This window comes from Lycium barbarum, chromosome 2 (genome assembly GCF_019175385.1).
Source record: "Lycium barbarum isolate Lr01 chromosome 2, ASM1917538v2, whole genome shotgun sequence".
In the NCBI taxonomy this organism is placed as follows: domain Eukaryota; kingdom Viridiplantae; phylum Streptophyta; class Magnoliopsida; order Solanales; family Solanaceae; genus Lycium; species Lycium barbarum.
Window position 1 is genome coordinate 97965148 of NC_083338.1, and position 18855 is coordinate 97984002.

Genomic DNA, 18855 nt, shown 5'->3' on the forward strand with positions numbered 1-18855 from the left:
CTTTCGATCTTTTATAGAACTCGTGGTTGGATACTTAACCCTCATGGCATTCTAATTTTCTTAGTCATTGTGGCTTTTGTCCTTGGTGATAGTTAAACTTTTCACAGCCCTCGTGGCTGGACATATACTTCGAAAGCCGGATCTCAACAGTGGTCTGGACCCTTTTTAGAGAAACGTTTCCTGTACATGAAGTAAGGTTAGAAAAAGGATCGTCTTCCGATGTCTTGGGGACTTGCATCAGAAATGGGTTAGTTTTTTCCTATTTTAAATTGATCTGTGTTGCCGGCACTGTCGCATCTTCGACTTTTTGGACCCAAAACTCTTCTAGCTCCGGTATTCGAACGATAAACCTATTTTCATTATGCAGAAAAATTACTTTGTAATGCTACCATGAGGATATATATTTTGTGGAAAAATAAAAGTATTTTTAATTGTCATGACAAGCGTTTTGAGTGAGGGAGATCCTTTCCTCCGTGACCGGGGCTTTTGCTTCCTTACGAGGAATTTTTTAGGCCTTTTCTCAAAAATTGTGCCCCAGTTTAAATTTCGATCCATCAATTCTTATGCCGAGTTCTTCAGGGAAATTTTGAGGTCTTCTCAAAATTTCTGCTCCAGTTTAAAGTCCTGAGTTAGCTGAATTTTTGTAGTGGCTTGACGACGCGAATTTTTGAGATCCTCTCAAAAATTTTGCCCCAGTTGGGCATGCAGCAGTCCCTGCTTCTTTGTGATGTCCTATCTGAGGCTCCCTAGGGGTTTTCCTAGTTTTTTTTTATGCGACTGAGCTCAAAGAGCGCCTACGTATCCTATCGCAGCAGGAATTCAGGTCGAACGTAGTTTAGGAATAAAATAATGGACTTTTGGGTTTTACTAATAAAGTGATCGGGTCCCAAATTGACTGCCTACGTATCCCACTGAGGGGAAATTAGGTCATTGCGTAGTTCATATTACAAAAGATGTTTTTGTTTAGCCTATCTACTATAAAACAGTTACAAGCAAAAGAAAGCAACAAATACAAGCAAAACAGAGTAATGATTACAAGCAAAGAATACTTCTACAACTAAGAAGCTCCTTCTTCATGCATAGTAACGCTTGATTGCATCGAAGTTGATCGGTTTCGGCCACTCTTGACCGTCCATTTCTGCCAATACTACCGCTCCATCAGAGAGTACTTTGCGTATTATGTAAGGCCTCTGCCAATTGGGAGCAAACTTCCCCTTATATTCCTCTTGATGCGGGAAAATCCTTTTGAGCACCAATTGCCTAATTTGAAAGAGTCTGGTTCTGGCTCGTTTATTGAAAGCTCTTGCCATCCTTTGCCGGTACAACTGACCATGACATACAACAATCATCCATTTCTCATCAATCAAAGCCAATTGCTCATAACGAGCTCGGACCCAATCAGCATTGTCCAATTCTGCTTCCTGAATGATTCTCAGGGAAGGTATCTCAACTTCAGCAGGTATGACTACTTCAGTTCCGTAGACCAACAAGTATGGAGTTGCTCCTGTTAAAGTTCTGGTTGTAGTACAGTATCCTAGTAGAGCACAAGGCAACTACTCGTGCCAACCCTTATGATTATCAGTCATTTTCCTCAATATCCTCTTGATATTCTTGTTGGCTGCTACTACGGCCCCGTTCATTTGCGCCCGGTAAGCTGTCGAATTTCGATGGGTAATCTTGAATTGCTCGCAAATATCCTTCATCAGGTGGCTATTCAGATTTGCTCCATTGTCTGTTATGATGGACTCGGGCACACCGAATCTGCATATAATGTGGATTCGCACAAAGTCCGCAACCACTTTCTTTGTTACTGATTTGTGAGACGTTGCTTCCACCCACTTGGTGAAATAGTCAATGACAACCAAAATGAACTGTTAGCCATTCGAGGCTGCGGGTTCAATGGGTCCAATAACATCGATGCCCCAGGCGACGAAAGGCCATGATGAACTCAAAGCATTAAGCTCACAAGGAGGGACTTTGATAAGATCACCGTTCCTCTAGCATTGGTGTCATCTTTGCACATATTTGCAGCAGTCGCTCTCCATACTCATCCAATAATATCCAGCTCGTAGAATCTTCTTTGCTAGTACGAATCCATTCATATGGGATCCACATGTTCCCGCATGTACCTCCTCTAGAAGGTTGGTGGCTTCACTGGCATCTACACATCTGAGCAGACCCAAATTCGGCGTCCGTTTGTATAGCACTTCTTTATCTAGGAAGAAACTGTTTTCCATTATTCGGATGGTCTTCTTTTGTCCATTTGTAATGCCTTCGAGGTATTCCCGTCCTTCCAAATACATTTTGATGTCGTTGTACCATAGCTTGCCATCTGGCTCAGCTTTCACATGGAAACAGTGGGCATGTTCTTCTTTCAAACTTATCCTTAGCGGGTCGATGTGACTGCTTTAAGGATGTTGAATCATTGACGCTATTGTGGCCAGTGCATCAGCAAATTCATTCTGAGCACTTGGCACATGTCGAAACTCAATCTTTCTGAACTTTTTACACAATTTCTGTGCTAGGTTCACATATGATAAGATTTTTTCATTCTTAGTGGCCCATTCTCCTTGCACTTGGTGAATCAGCAGGTCGGAATCTCTAATGACCAATAATTCATTGGCGTCCATACCTAGCGCCATTTTGAGGCCTTGTATGCAGGCTTCGTATTCAGCCATATTGGTTGTACAGCAGAACTTGAGTTTAGCGGCCATGGGATAGTGTTGCCCATTTTTTGATATCAAGACCGCTTCGATTTCGGAACCTCTGTAATTCACTGCTCCGTCAAATAACAACCTCCAGCCAGTATAGGATTCTGTTTCTCCCTCTTCTATAGCCAACACCCCTTCGTCTGGGAAATAGGTACGAAGTGGTTCAAGTTCTTCATCCACCGGGCTTGCGGCTAACAAATCAACCAAGGCCTGTCCTTTGATAGCTTTCTGGGCTATGCATACAATGTCGAATTCACTCAAAAGCATCTGCCATTTGGCCAACTTTCCGATGGGCATGGGCTGACAGAATATGTACCTTAAAGGATCCATCTTGGATATGAGGTGAGTAGTATATGAAGACAAATAATGCCTTAATTTTTTAGCTACCCAAGTTAGAGCACATCAAGTTTTTTCTACTAGCGTATATCTTACCTCACAAGCTGTGAAATTTTTACTCAGATAATAAATGGCACGCTCTTTTTTCCTTTCTTCATCGTGTTGTCCTAACATGCATCCGAATGCCTTTTCAACAACTGACAAGTACAACAACAAAGGACTATCAAGCCTTGGTGGTACCAGGACTGGTGGGTTGGACAAATATATGCTGATAGTGTCGAATGCCTTTTGGCATTCCTCCGTCCATTTTGTGGAAGCGTCTTTTTTCCACAGCTTGAGGATGGGCTCCACAAGGATGGTGGATTGAGATATGAACCGCCCGATGTAATTTAGCCTTCCCAGGACACTCATGACTTCTTTCTTAGTTTGAGGAGGAGGCAACTCTTGGATTGCTTTGATCTTTGTTGGGTCTAGCTCTATGCCCCTTCGCCGACTAGGAATCCCAGTAACTTTCCGGCCGGTACTCTGAATGCGCATTTAGCCGGGTTCAATTTCAAATTAAACTTCCGGAGCCTGTTGAAGAATTTCCTCAAATGTGTGGTATGCTCGAACTTTCTCTTGACTTGATAATGACATCGTCCACATAGACTTCAATCTCTCTATGGATCATGTCGTGGAAAATAGTAGTCATTGCCCTCATGTATGTTGCGCCGGTGTTCTTGAGGCCGAAGGGCATCACCCTGTAATGGTACACTCCCCACAGAGTGATGAAAGCTGTCTTCTCAGCATCTTCTCTATCCATTAAGATCTGGTGGTAGCCGGTGAAATAATACACAAACGATTATAACTCGTGCTTGGCACAATTGTCTATGAGTATATGGATGTTCGGGAGTGAAAAATTATCCTTTGGGCTAGCCTTATTTAGATCTCGGTAGTCCACGCAGATCCTTATCTTGACATCTTTCTTGGGCACCGAGACTATATTGGCTAGCCATGTGGGGTAGGATGTCACCTCCACTACTCCAGACTCAATCTATTACTTTACCTCACCTTTAATTCGAATACTAAGATCCAGTTTGAATTGTCGGGTTTTCTGCTTTACTAGAGCAAACCCTTCATCGATGGGTAGCATCGGAGACACTACGCTGGTACTTAGCTCTGGCATGTTGACGTATGACCATGCGAAGACGTCCACGTACTCTCTTAGCAAACTTATCAATTCCTTTTCGAGAAGGGCTTCTAGGTGTGCACTTATCCTTGTCTCATTAATATCCTCTTCATCTCCTAGAATTACGGCTTCTGTTTCGTCCAAGTTTGGTTTCTGCTCATTCTCCAATTATTTTACCTCCTCTGTGAGACCCTCGGGTAGCTGTAACGACCCATTTAGTCGTTATAGTCTCTCTAGCATTTTCGCCTATTTTTGAGCATTTATTAGCTCACTTTTGACCCGAATGGACATTGACACGCTTCCCGAGGTATCTAGATCAGATTCGGGCAACTTTGGTGAAAATATAGGCTTAAAGTGAAAAATGGTTGACCCAAAGTTGATTTTTGGGCAAACGTACCTTTTTCGGAATTCCGTCGATTTCGAGAGGTCCGGATGGTCGTTTAGAATATGTATGTGTATTTGATTCGGTTCCCAATGCATTCGGATGCATTTCGGGACTTTGGATAGGAAATTAGAGTTAAGGCATCGGGGGTTGACTCGGTCAACGAGACCCCCATTGGAAATTTTGGGACCACGAGCGCATTCGTAACGTATTTTTGTGCGGGTCTATGTGTTTCGTTTGAGAGCAGATGGCCTCGGCAATAACCCGGGATTTTGAATGAAGACTTAGAAAAATACGGGATTCTGGTGTTTGGTGCCCGCAATGGAAACACCAGTGCCGCCCCAGCAGCACCGTCGCTGCGGTGAGTTGGCCGTTGGGGCGACCATGTATATTGTTGGCCATACCGTTGCGACGGTCGCCCAGCCGCCATAGTGGTGCCACTGTAGCGGCATCTCTATCGCGGTGGCGGTGACGGGCAGTTATTTTTTCATTAAATGTGTTTTAAATAAGTCTTAGACCCTCATTATTTCCCATCTTGATATTTAAGCTTGAGGAAACTGTTCTTGGAGGAAAATATGAGAAATTCTTGGAGGTAAACCTTGCCTAATCCTTTACGCTTCCTTAATCACAATCATCTTAGATTCCCCCCTTCCCTTTAACAATCCCTTAGAGGTGGAATTTAAATGAGAGTTTTAATGAACTTCCCCTTAGGATCATGTATGAGGAAATTGATGATGTTTATGTTAAAATTTGATGAATTTAATCTTATTAATCATATATCTTCCACTTTTAGCGTTGAATTTCAGAATCAAAGGCTTAAGGTTAATACCCAATTTGGGGGCTTTGCTTGAAATTAGAAATTAGGCTAATCCTTGATCTAAATCAACAATTGGTGGTTGGGTTATGATTACTTAGTACTTAATTTGGTATTTTACCCCTGAATTTCCCGTTATGCCCATATGGGCCCGTTTCCCCAAATTGTAGGGTTAGAATTGACCTAATTGAAATCCTAGCAATATTAGTATCATTCTTCATGATTTCTAATATAGAATTCAATTATGCTAAGACTTCTTTGGTCCTGAGCTTCAGCGGAAGGGCACGGCAAATGAGTGAGTTGTTGGTGTTGCGGTTCGACAGTCCGGGTAGGTTATGACTTACCTTTGGTGAGACTTCGTATAGCGAAGCACATATTTAGATTATAATGTTAGAGACAGCATGTGAACCTTCGGGTATGAAGTCGGGTTAGATATTGCCTTATGTTTGGCCCTGTTGTGTGTTGGGACTAGCAACCCCTTTATGTGTGTTTGATTGTTCCATTGTGATGGTTTGATGCCTTGAGTAGTTGGTAGATATCAGAATCTGTGTTATTGTCTTGACTAAGATAGTATTGATATACCATTGGTTGTATTTCAACTATGATACATCGTTAGCGTACCCGTTGTTGGTACTTGTGATATTAATATACTATTGGCATACCACCATTGGTATTGTGATATGATACATTATTGACGTGCCCCATTGTTGGTACTTGTGATTTCAACTTGATTGTTGATGATTGATATACGCATTGCCCGCATTCTCATATATTCATAATGTATGGCCGATACCCGGTGATGATCCGATATCGTCGATTGAGTAAACTGATATTTCGATAAAATCTTTACTTGAGGGATTACGAAAAGGCCGATGTCCGAAGATCAATTCCGGAATCATTGATTGTATGAAATTGGTATTTGATAAACTCTTTTACTTGAGTGATTGTGAGAAGGCCGATGTCCAACGTTCAATTCCGGAATCATTGATTGTGTGAGACAGATATTTGACAGACTCTTTTACTTGAGTGATTGTTAGATGTCCGATGTCCGATGATCTATTCTGGCATTGCTGTTGCATGGCCGATTCCGATGATATCCCGAAATCGTTGTTAGTGCATGCACTCCGCAAGTCCCCCAGAGTGGTGCCGGTGAAACTCCCCCTGTGAGCAATTAGCCAGGGTCTCGTCTATCTGTTGGGCAAAGATCCGGGACGGGTGGCACTTAGACTTCCCGAGTCACGCTGGGTTGTGCTACCGAGACATCGATATTTTCGTCCAGAGTACATGTGTACACCTCATTTGCATGGCATTACATTGCATTTATTCCATCATTGCACTGCATTGTATTATGACTTGATTGAGACACTTGGTGATTAGAATGCTTGATGTATTGGATTTTATCGGACTTGACGTATTTAGGTTAGATGTTTTACATAGGCGATGACGAATACTTGGCTGTGATTATATTGTCTTATACTTGCTAGATTCCTTGCTTATCTGCTTTATCTTCTGAATTGTGTTAGCTATACTTAGTCGGCCAATGATGCCTACCAGTACTGTTGTTTGTACTGACCTACACTTGCTACATTCTTTTATGAATGCAAAGTACTAGGTCGGATCTACTTCTGTGACCGTGGCTGATCAACACTTTAGCTTTCTCTCGAGTTTCCAGGGTGAGCATGGCGTTCGCTGACCTTGAAGACTTTCCTATCATATGTCTTATTTTTACTTTAGAGACATAGACATTATTTATTAGTATTCCAGATTGTATTATTCTACTTAGATGCTCTTGTATTATTCAAACTAGACCCTGGGGTGTTTATTGTCTTCCGAACTTTCTACTACTTATATATAGATATATCGTGAGACTTGCGTATTTGTTCTATTCCACTGTTTTAAATTCATTCTTCGTGTATTTGTTCATTTTTGGGTTGAGGGTTCGCTTATCGACGTGTGAAGGTAAGTGCTCCCTCGGCCTATGGAAAATGGGTCGTGACAAGATGGTATTAGAGCCCTAGGTTATCCGGTCTTTAATACAAGAGCGTGTCTAGTAGAGTCTCGCGGATCGGTATGATGAGCTCCGTACTTATCTGCGGGAGGCTATAGGACATTTAGGAAATCTCTCCTTCTTTCTTTCCGTCGTGCTACTTTTTTCAAATTGGTATCTAGAAAGGTCAAATTGGTATCTGATTCTTATCTCCGCCCTCACAGATGGTGAGGATTCGCGACACGCTAGCATGGAGGATGTACACGAGGTTGACCCCACTGATTTTTACTGGCGCACCTGACGAAGATGCCTACGAGTTCAACGTGATCATGCACGAGCTACTCCATGCAGCAGGGATTGCGGATACCCTCGGCGTTAGATATGTTACCCTTCGACTCAGCGGTAGCACAAAGGCATAGTGGAGAGGCTACCTTGCCAGCAGGCCAGCAGGTGCGCATCCACTTAATTGGGAGCAGTTCTATGGGTTGTTCCTGGAGAGGTACGTGCCCCGTTCATAGAGAGACGAGCGTCAGGGTCAGTTCCTCGATCTCCGTCAGGAGTGCATGCCGGTTGTTACCTATGCACTCTCCTTCTCCTATCTAGCTCGTTACTCCTACCCTTTGATTCCGACGGAGGCCGATAGGATCCGGTGGTTCATTAGCAGTCTGGATGGTCCTCTCCAGCTACCCTGCATCCCGCTGGAGGCCGAGGGCGCTTCGTTCCATGTCATTGTGGACTGTATCACGAGAGTTGAGGCCGCGAAGGCGAGAGCAGCTAGATCTCCTGTTGGAGATCCTTAATGTAGCTACGACAGGTATTATTTCTGTTTGGGGTCAGTCTATTACTGTGTTATTTGATCCTGGATCCACTTATTCGTATGTATCTGCATTTCATGCGTTGGTTGGGATTTGCTTTTTGATAGCATAGATATACCTGTTCATGTGTCTACTCCAGTCGGAGATTCTGTGGTTGTTGATCGAGTCTACCAGTCTTGTTTGGTTACTTTTATGGGGTACGACACTTGGGCAGATTTGATGATTCTGGATATGGTGGACTTTGATATTAAATTGGGTATGTCCTGGCTCTCTACTTACCATGCGATCTTGGACTGTCATGCCAAGACAGTCACCTTAGCCATACCGGGCATTCCTAGGCTTAAGTGGAGAGGTACTCCTAGTCCCGCTCCGAAGAAGATCATTTCCTTCCTTCGGGCGAAGAAGTTAGTAAATAAGGGGTGCTTAGCATATTTGGCGCATGCTCGTGATAGGACTGTTGCATCTCCACCCCTTGAGTCTATCCCTATTGTAAGCGAGTTCACGGAGGTATTTCTGTTGGATTTTCCAGGTATGCCACCTGATCGCGACATGAATTTCTGTATCGACGTGGACCCGGGCACTTGTTCTATTTCCATTCCACCATATCGGATGGCACCTGCCGAGTTGAGGGAGTTTAAAGAACAATTGTAGGATTTATTGAGCAAGGGGTTCATTAGACCGAGCGTCTCCCCTTGCGGTGCCCCAGTGTTATCTGTGAAGAAGAAATATGGTACTATGAGGATTTATATTGATTACCGCCAGTTGAACAAGTCCACTATTCGGAACAATTGCCCTATGCCGCGTATTGATGATCTGTTTGACCAGCTTCAGGGTGCTTCGGTGTTTTCGAAGATTGATTTACGTTCTGGCTATCACCAGTTGAAGATCAGGGCGGAGGATATTCCGAAGACAGCCTTTCGGACGAGATATGTCCACTATGAGTTTCTAGTGATGTCTTTTGGGGTTACCAATACCCCGGCAGCATTTATGACTTTGATGAATGGCATTTTTAGGTCGTTCCTTGATTCCTTTGTGATTGTGTTTATTAATGACATATTGGTGTATTCGAAGAGTAGAGAGAAGCATGAGAGCCATGTTCGTACCGTTCTTGGGTTGTTGAAGAAACATAGCTTGTTTGTTAAATTTTCCAAATGTGAGTTCTGGTTGGAATCTGTAGCATTCTTGGGCCATATGGTGTCCAAAGAGGGGATTATGGTTGATCCACAGAAGATTGAGGCTGTGAGGGGTTGGGCGATACCCACTACCGTTACCGAGATTCGTAGCTTTGTGGGTTTGGCCAGTTATTACCATCGCTTTGTGAAGGGTTTTGCTGCCATTGTTCCATCCTTGACCAGATTGACTCAAAAGGACGTCCCCTTCCAGTGGACGGATGATTGTGAGGAGAGATGTCAAAAGCTCAAGCTTCTTTTGACTACAGCCCCGATCCTAGCCTTACCTGTTGAAGGTAAGGACTTCGCTGTCTACAGTGATGCTTCCTGTATGGGTTTGGGTGCGGTGTTGATGCAGGAGGGTAGAGTGATAGTTTATGCTTCCCGTCAGTTAAAAGTTCACGAGAAGAATTACCCTACCCATGATTTGGAGTTAAGTCTTCACCTTGAAACTTTTGAGGCATTACTTGTACGGTGTCCATCGTGAGGTTTTTACCAATCACCATAGCCTTCAGCATGTGTTTACCCAGAGAGATCTTAACTCCAGGCAGCACCGATGGATGGAGCTCCTGAAGGACTATGACATCTCTATTCTGGATCACCCTGGTTAAACCAATATGGTGGCTGATGCCTTGAGTCGCAAGGCAGTGAGTATGGGGAGTTTAGCTCGATTGATTGTTTCTGAACGTCCGTTGGCTAAGGAGGTTCAGACTCTGGCCAATAGTTTCGTCCGTCTTGATATCTCAGACCCAGGCAGGGTTTTGGCTTGTATAAAGGCGAGGTCGTCGTTACTGGATCGGATCAAGGCTCATCACTTTGAGGATGCTCAGTTGAGCAAGATCCGATATAGGGTTTCAAAAGGGGAGGCCAAGGGGGCTGTGATTGATTCTGAGGGCATTCTGAGGATTAGAGGACGCGTGTGTGTTCCTCGTGTTGGTGATCTGATTCAATTGATTTTATCTGAAGCCCATAGCTCTCACTATTCCATCTATCCTGTTGACACCCAATTTTGTCCCGCCTTCCTCCAAAATATTTATTTACGCTTCTAATATTTTTGGCAATTTAAGAAATAATTATTTTACTACAATTATTAGCTCTCTATTAATACCAGCGTTTCATTATCCTATTGTAGTCACTAGTTTTTTTTTTTTACCGTTACTACCACCGCTATTATCATTATTATTATTATTATTATTATTATTATTATTATTATTATTATTATTATTATTATTATTACCAGTATTATTATAATTTGCGGTATGATCATTTCAACATTTTTTTTACCCTCTTATGCACACGCATCGCAGTTATTTTCGCGCATTTAAATAATAGCGTTTATTTATTGTTGAACTTTAAAAAATATTATCGCACGGCTATTACCACGTCATATAATTTTATTTTTTATCTGAGCACTAATAAATACATACTTTTACATTAAATAATATTTTGGCACACGTTAATATGTAATTAATCCAAGGAGGTCTTTTATGCAAATTTAGAAGCCCAAAATAGCACAAGAAGAAATTATATTTTTTAGCCCATCCGCCCCAATCAATTTATAAACATTTTCGGACCAGCCCATTACTAGTCAGCCCGTCTAATTATCCCAAAGTATTCAACAACGTGACCTCTCTCGTGTCAACCCCTTATCCGCAGCGAATATATATATATATAAAAAAAAAAGAGATTTCTGGGCCAAGCCCAACAGCAGCAACAAATCGCAGCAATTGGCCTACAATGGGTCGATCCATTTAATTTTTGTCCCCGTTCTACCCTATTTTACTTTGTGTATTTGATTTGCATTGTATGACTAACACTTTATCTTTGTTTTTGTTTTCTTAGCGTAGAGAATTCTAGCAGAATTGGTGGGATTAGTTGGTGATAATGGGTAGTTAGAGTTGAGTTTGCTTTTGAAATAACGTATTTAAAGGTTTAATAATTTAGCCTATTTTCATCGGTTCAAGGTTTCCTTTCAATTACTCATTTACAAGTTTAAAATGGGTTGAGTAATCAAATTAAGTATTAAGTCCGATTTCAAATCATTCACCTACTTCAAATTATAGCCTAAACATTATTTTATAAGTTTCTTTTTTATGTTCTAAGTTCTATGGTTAATTTTATATAAAGGCATTAAATGATCATTTCTAGTAATGGCTATGGATGAATCTTTTTTTTTTCTCAAATTTAATTTAAATACTTACCTTTCAAACAAAACCCAATTTTTCATAAAAGAGAAATAGTTATATTTTTAAACTACTTTCCATATGACAATAAATAGCTAATTTGCTTATTGCTTTCTTGACCTTATTTGATCACTTAATAAATTTGAGCAATTTAAATCAATTAATACTTAATTATTGAATTATTTCAAAGGCATATTAGTAAATTGACTAATCCAACACATTTTCTAGTATAATATGGCTAAAGTCTTTTCTATAAATTACTTCCTCATTTAATTTAAATAGCAGCCTTATGTTCTCTATTTTTGAAACCTTGATAACATTTACAAACTATTTTCCTAAATATTCAAAATGTTATGTTTGCATTTTTAGGCCTTAATAAATTAACCTAAGTTTGGTCGGTGACCATAATTAATGGATTCTAAAGGATGTCTAACATCTTCCATTTAGGATAATCAAGAACTCTTACCTAGAATCACTAATTAAGTAGACCATTAACGGAGGTTTAGTTTTGTCACGACCCAACCCCGTAGGCCGCGACTCGTGCCCGAGCAGGACACCTTACGTACCCGATAATCCCAAACCAACATGTAAACTAAATACACATATATAAAAGCCAAACGGAATCGCAAACTATCGTACATAAGCAGAGGTAGCGCACAGAAGCCGTTGAGGCCATCACAAAATACATATTTCCCAGAACATATACACAACCCACATATGTGTCCACAGACCTCTACGAACAATAATAACAGAAACATAAGACGGGACAGGGCCCCGTCATACCCCTGAGTAAACATATACATATGTGATAGAGAAGTCTATACCAAAATGTGGCTCCGAACAAAGGAGCACCCCAAAATAGCAGAGCAGATATCCTAAGCGGGCGGATCTCTGAAACGGGTATCTGTACCTACGCGGCATGAAACGCAACCCCCGAAGAAAGGGGGTCAGTACGGAATATGTACTGAGTATGTAAAGCATGAAGTACAGTAAACAAAATCATAACCGGAATAGAAAGTACAGAAAATGAGTGCAAAGTCCAAAATATCAAAATGCATACTTACGAAACATAAATAATGTAAGCAGAAACATATGCCAAATCCGGCCCTAATACGGGACTCGGTGAACAGAACGTGGCGCCACCCCGTAACTGGCGCCACAACACATCATACTTCAGAGTAGGGGATAGCTCCGTAACATATCATAACATATCAGATGGCCATATCATATCATATCATATCATATCGCCAACATCAGAACATAGATGTACATGGCACATCATACTCCGGACCCATGTACATGTCATACCTGCCCCCTCACATCGAGGCGCGGCGAACAATGCAGTAGAATACGTTTGATAACAAATCCTGGCCCGGGCTCAGTGGGGGAAACATTGAGGCATCCACGAACGGAGTAGTGAGAAACTAAATGCAATAAAAATATCATATATTCCCAGAGACTCAATGAGGCATATCGAATGACAAATCGAAATGATGAAATCAGACAAAATCATAGTAAGCATATTTCGGATGTCATAACGGGTTGCGGAGACATAATCTTTCTGAGACCGTTTCCAAGTTCCAAAACAGTTTATAGGACTTAATAGGATATTTAAAACCATTTTTATTTAATAGCTAGAGGAGTAGTTAAAACATTTCATTTTATATTACTTGAAAATAAGACAATAGTACCATAAAGGACAAAGCGGGAATAGTGGGGCCCGCCTCGGGTCAACCGAGGTGGCGGACACAAATTATGTATAATAAACTTTATGGAGTCGCTTATGAGGGTTTTAAGGTAATCGGACTTTATTTACACAAGTTCTAGGTATTTAGACAACTTTCCTAACCATTTACAACAGAATTAGTTCAATTCCACTAAATGGAAAAAGGGCAAATTTAGACGCGGATTCCGAAGAGTAGAGTAGTCCCCGAGGTCCATATTCAAACCTAATACATCTAGGACATGCCAAGAGAAGAAAAGGTGGAGCTTTACATACCTTTCTTGCCTTTTACGCTCGCCAAACCTCAAATCTCGTTTCGTCCGAAACCTACAAATGGTCACATTTACCAAATGTTACTATAAGGCTTTTGGCATCCAATCTTGAATTAGTACTTGTCTACCGAAATTTCGGCAGCACCTCCCCTATAAATACGTCACCCCGAGAATTCAACTCGGCCAAAGTAATTCAACAACAACCTAACAACAACACCAACAACAACAACAACAACAACAATCATCATAATTTGCATCTTAACAACTTCATTTCCATACTATCATAAAATCATACTAAGATGACATCTTCTTCTTCATTCCATTTTAATGCCGACCTAAACCATTTTGCCTTAGTTACATAGCAAGCATCACAACAACACAATTAACATGTTAAACAAAATCGATTCATTCCCATTCCTTTAAGAGACACCACACGGCCAAATGCTCTTTTTACTCTTCACTCAAATTTATTCAACTTTCATTCTCAATATGAATTCCACCCTACACACAACTAGAATACAACATAAATTCAACTCACCATAGGTATACTACATATATATATACACACGGCCACACACTATATCACTTACCCACTTTGCAAACTTCCATTTTTCTATACTTTCAACTCATTTCCACGTACCACAACACAAACAAACCTTCATAACATAATAAAAAGGAATGAATTCTTACCTTCCTCTCCAATCTTCTTCACTTGAGTATATGATCAACTTGAGGTACCAAGTGTTTCTTCTTCCAAAACAACTACACCAAGTTGTAGAGGACACTTAATTTAGTAGGAAAATCACAAGACAACAATTTTTGGAACAAGATTTTTGAGGGGTGAAAATCATGGACATGGCCGAAACCCTCTCTATGTCTTTGCTCTTGTTTCTTTTGTTTTTCTCTTCTTTTCTTGAACTTTCTATAAGTTTCAAGACTACTTAATGCCCTTCTTATTATAATTATCACATGGAAATTAATTGGGTCCATGGGATTGGGCCATAGTTGGTCGGCCACCCCTCTAAAAAATGGGCCTCATTTTATTTCTTATTTTGTGAGCCCAATTGGCTATAATTCTTGATTTGTAGATCCCGAAACTAATTTCCAAATTCCAATTTTGCCCTTAGTGTTCCTCCGTATCTCCATCAATATTTCTCATGAAGAACACACATATATAAATTCAAATCAACACACGACCTTGTTTCTTACAAATCATGATTATGTCGAATGTTCCGAATATGCGAAAGTACGGGGCGTAACAAGTTTAGCTTTACCTTAGTTAATAATTAGGTGCCCTAATTCACCTTTAAAATTAATTAGTTGACGACTCTTTAAAATAAACAAAAATAGGAATCACCAATGTTGTACTCTACTTTGACCCGTTTAAATGGGGTATAACAGCTTGGCGACTTCGCTGGGGATTTTAGGTTCTAACCATGACAGACTTAGGTTAATAATTTGTTGGATGTTTTGTTTTCTTTATTTTGCCTTTATTGTTGCTTTTTCCCTTATGTTCTTTTAAATGTTTTTATTATTGTTTTATTCCTTATGTGAATTTTCTATGTAATATGTATGTTATTGCTTTCCTTAAATTGGCATTCCGTTCATATTTCCTCCACTCCTGGAAAATTCACACGAATTCACACACTTAAAGCGGTTTCGCGGTTCACGGCCGTGCACTACTAAATCACCCTTTAGTTGGATCGATCTTGTGGATTTAGTCGATCGGCAGTGCAGTCGACAGCCACGGACTTTCCACTCCCAAGTTGTCCACTTGGGGGAGCCTTGTGTCATAGGAAACCAACTCCTAGTCAGCCTAAGATAGAGCTAAACCAAAACCCTCTTTAAGGACATGCATCACGCAAACCTAGGAGGCTTAATACCAAAGGTGTATTAAGTCCATTAGTCAACCTCGTCCAAATGTCTGAGTGGGTCTATGACCCCAAGCGACGGTTATCACGTTATGTGCATTGATTTGAAGGATAAACATGTGTGTTATGTGGACCATGTGCTATTTAGGTAGAACTAACCATTTGTGAACGTAGGTAGCCATGAGTCAACACAATATTTACCCGAGGTTTAGCATGGTTTTGAGTGTTCCTCCTTAACTAAAAGCATGGTGGATTGATTTGGGGGACTACGGACAACAGGTGGTACGTGGAGCGCTAGGGCACTTACCGTCTTTAATGGACATCCAACCGTGTAGAGACATCATCGAGGCGGCAACTGTGTTTTGGGATGAGAAGAGGGTCATGTTTAGATTTGGCAACAATGAAATGACTCCATTGTTAGAAGAAATAGGAGGCTATGTAGAAAATGCAGCTTTGTTACATAAGAAGAAAAAATGGCAAAATTGTGGCATGATTATTCCAAAGGAACCTTTACCAAAAGAATTTGTTGACAACTTCAGGTTCAAGAAGGGTAAAGGTGTAGAATGTTTACAAGGGTCTACGATACCATTTGAGTACTTGTATCATAGATTTGGCTATCAACAAAGTTTCACCAATCATCAAGACGAGTCTTTCTCGTATGACTTTTGGAAACAAAAACGGTGCTTCGCTTTCGCAGTGTGTTTTTTTGGAACTATGGTATTCCCTACAGGTACAACAAGAGATATTCACACCCGACTCATTATTGTAACAGAAGCTCTATTTGGCGGCATTGACGGAAAATACTACACCGTGGTCCCTATGGTCGTGGCAGATATCTACCGGGCATTAGGACGTTGCAAGCATGGGTACAAGTATTTTGAGGGATGCAACTTGCTTTTACAAATTTGGCTAATGGAACATCTTCAAAAGGTTGACAGAGGTCTAGCATTTCGAAAGCCGACGGGTGAAAATCACATTCTGGGACATGTTCCAGGCGTTATTTTGACTAATAAATCATTTGAAAAGCCAAATTGTGTAGAAAGGTGGGTAAGACTTCTTAGCCGTTTGAACGATGATTCAATTCAGTGGATGTTCAGTTGGTTTTCATCCGAAGGTTTGGTGTTTCGCACGAAGATCGTTCCATTTTTAGTTTTGATGGAACTTCGGGGCTTGCAGCCTTATGCCCCACTGAGAGTTTTAAGACAATCTGGTAGGAAGCAAAACATACCTTAGTGGCAGACATGGATCATTATCGAGCCGACTACAAAGAGGGAAAAATTCCTTTTGCAAAGGAAGTTATAAGCATGTGGAAATCGAGGGAAACCATGAAAGAGAGTCAATTGAGCCAAACAGATACCAAGCTGGATGTGATGATAACTATTTGGAGTGGCGGACCGCTAACTTGGAAGGATCAATCAAACCCGGTGTCAGCCTGAGGGGACGAATTAAGGATGGGGAAGCAGAAGCACACATCTTACTCCGGCAACTGCGTAAGAAAAATCTTGTCTCTAAAGCCGAGCACCATGCACAACTTGAGGAAAAGGAGAAGGAAGCAGAGAAGTGGAAGCAGCAAGCACTTAGTTACGAACAAAGCATGCAAGAATTAGATACAGTTCTAGCTGAGCAAGGAGACACTTGCATCAAAGAAGGCATCAAAACGGGAGGAGTTCTGGCTATGTCATGCATTATCCAGAATCGTCGGAAGATCGGTCAATCAATCCAAGCAACCAAGAGGCCCAAGAGTGACGAAGGGCCTTCCTCATGTTAATTAGCTTATGAAAATCAAGTAGTAATTGTAATAATTTCTTTTGTACTAGGATTTAAATTTTCAAGCATTGTATGTTTTGGGGGGTCTTCAATTAATAGCACATTGGGATGACATATAATTGCATATTTTATCCTTCAAATCCGCGTTAGGCCTACCTTTGGCACAAAAGAGGTCCCTTGCATAATAGGTCGCGCTGTGTTTGCTATATTTCCCTTTTACTATGTGATTTGTTTGCTATGCAATATGTGTTTCTTTCACCGTTGTTTGCTCAATGTTCGCATTATTTTAAGCGGCAATCATTCGCACTATACTAACGCAGTTTTCTTCATTTTTGAAGGTTTTATTTTATTTTAATTATCCCCCAAAGGTTGATTCGTGTTGACTGCGAACTAGCAGACCACTCGTACTTCACAAGATCAAAAGCACGAGTATCCAACGATATGAATGATTCAGGGGTATCCGAACAGACTGGCTTGAGACTTGTCACTGTTCGAACAGACGAACCTGAGGCTTCGGGAGGAGGAAATGACGAACTTATCGCCCAACTGATGCAACAAATAGCCAACATGCAAAGTGAAATTGAGCGACTGCGAAATCGTACCAACCTCTCCATTACCCTCAACACGCCCCACCATGAACAAAGAACAAGTGCGATAATCCCACCATCCTTTTCGCCTGTTGACTCGCCCACTCCTCAGCCCTTTCCCTCAAACCCTCCACTTCACACAACCAATCCAAGCACCACCAATTCACCCCCGCCCCACAATAAACTAGCCTGCAACAAACCATCTCACAATAATCAATCCACAACAAGCCATCCCAGCACAGATTAACTCCCAACAAGCCATCCCGCAACAAACCAACCTACAACAAACCATCTCACAACAAAATGACCCGCAACAATCCAACCCACAACAAGTTAACTTCCAACAAGCCAATCCGCCACCTTTCACCACTCTATATATTCCTCAACCTTCGGTTATCCAAACTACCCCACTTACCCAAAACTACCAAGCAACTCAACACATACCATTGGCACACACTGCTAACCATAACACGCAGTATGTGCTACCGGTATATGTAGCAGAAGCTCAACCTTTCAATACCCAATTACAGGCCGTGCAGCATCCAGAGGTTGACCCTTATGAGGAGATGGAAAGGGAAGCCAGGGCGAAAGCAGACGAGAATGTAGCAAAGGAGATTCGCAGTCTGAAGGAAGCAGTTAAAAACATCCAAACCCACAAAGGATGTGAAGGATTGGAGTACGAGGATCTGTGTATTCATCCTGACATCGAGTTGGCCTGCTGGATATAAAGTACCAAAATTTGATATGTTTGATGGAAAAGGAAATCCTCGGGCTCACTTGAGATCATACTGTGACAAGCTTGTGGGAGTAGGGAAAGATCAAGCCATCAGGATGAAGCTGTTTATAAGTAGTTTGACAGGAGAAACGCTCGATTGGTACACATGCCAAGACCTGCAGAAATGGCATAGTTGGGGAGAGATGGCACAAGAGTTCATGGATAGGTTCAGGTTCAACACTGAGACTGTCCCAGACCGATTCTATTTGATGAAGTTAGAAAGGAAGTCGACAGAAACTTTTAGAGAGTATGCTATGCGTTGGAGAGCGGAAACCGCAAAAGTCCATCCCCCGAT

The 18855-nt window shown here is 41.3% G+C and overlaps 1 protein-coding gene across 1 annotated transcript; it reads right to left on the bottom strand.

The window, feature by feature from the left end:
- Nucleotides 1-1073: 1073 nt before the first annotated feature.
- On the bottom strand, nucleotides 1074-2115 carry LOC132628700 (uncharacterized). Its single transcript, XM_060344465.1, has 2 exons — nucleotides 1991-2115; nucleotides 1074-1515 (listed from the first exon to the last, which is right to left on the bottom strand). Exons 1-2 carry the CDS (start codon nucleotides 2113-2115, stop codon nucleotides 1074-1076), a joined length of 567 nt encoding a protein of 188 aa, XP_060200448.1.
- Between the last annotated feature and the right edge of the window lie 16740 nt (nucleotides 2116-18855).

What these genes read in the sequence shown, in the direction of transcription:
- LOC132628700 (XM_060344465.1), bottom strand. Translation starts at nt 2,115, where the DNA reads ATGTGGATCCCATATGAATGGATTCGTACTAGCAAAGAAGATTCTACG. An exon ending in ACACCAATGCTAGAGGAACG is followed by an intron (nt 1,516 to 1,990) that starts GTGATCTTATCA and finishes TACTACAACCAG; the next exon opens with AACTTTAACAGGAGCAACTC.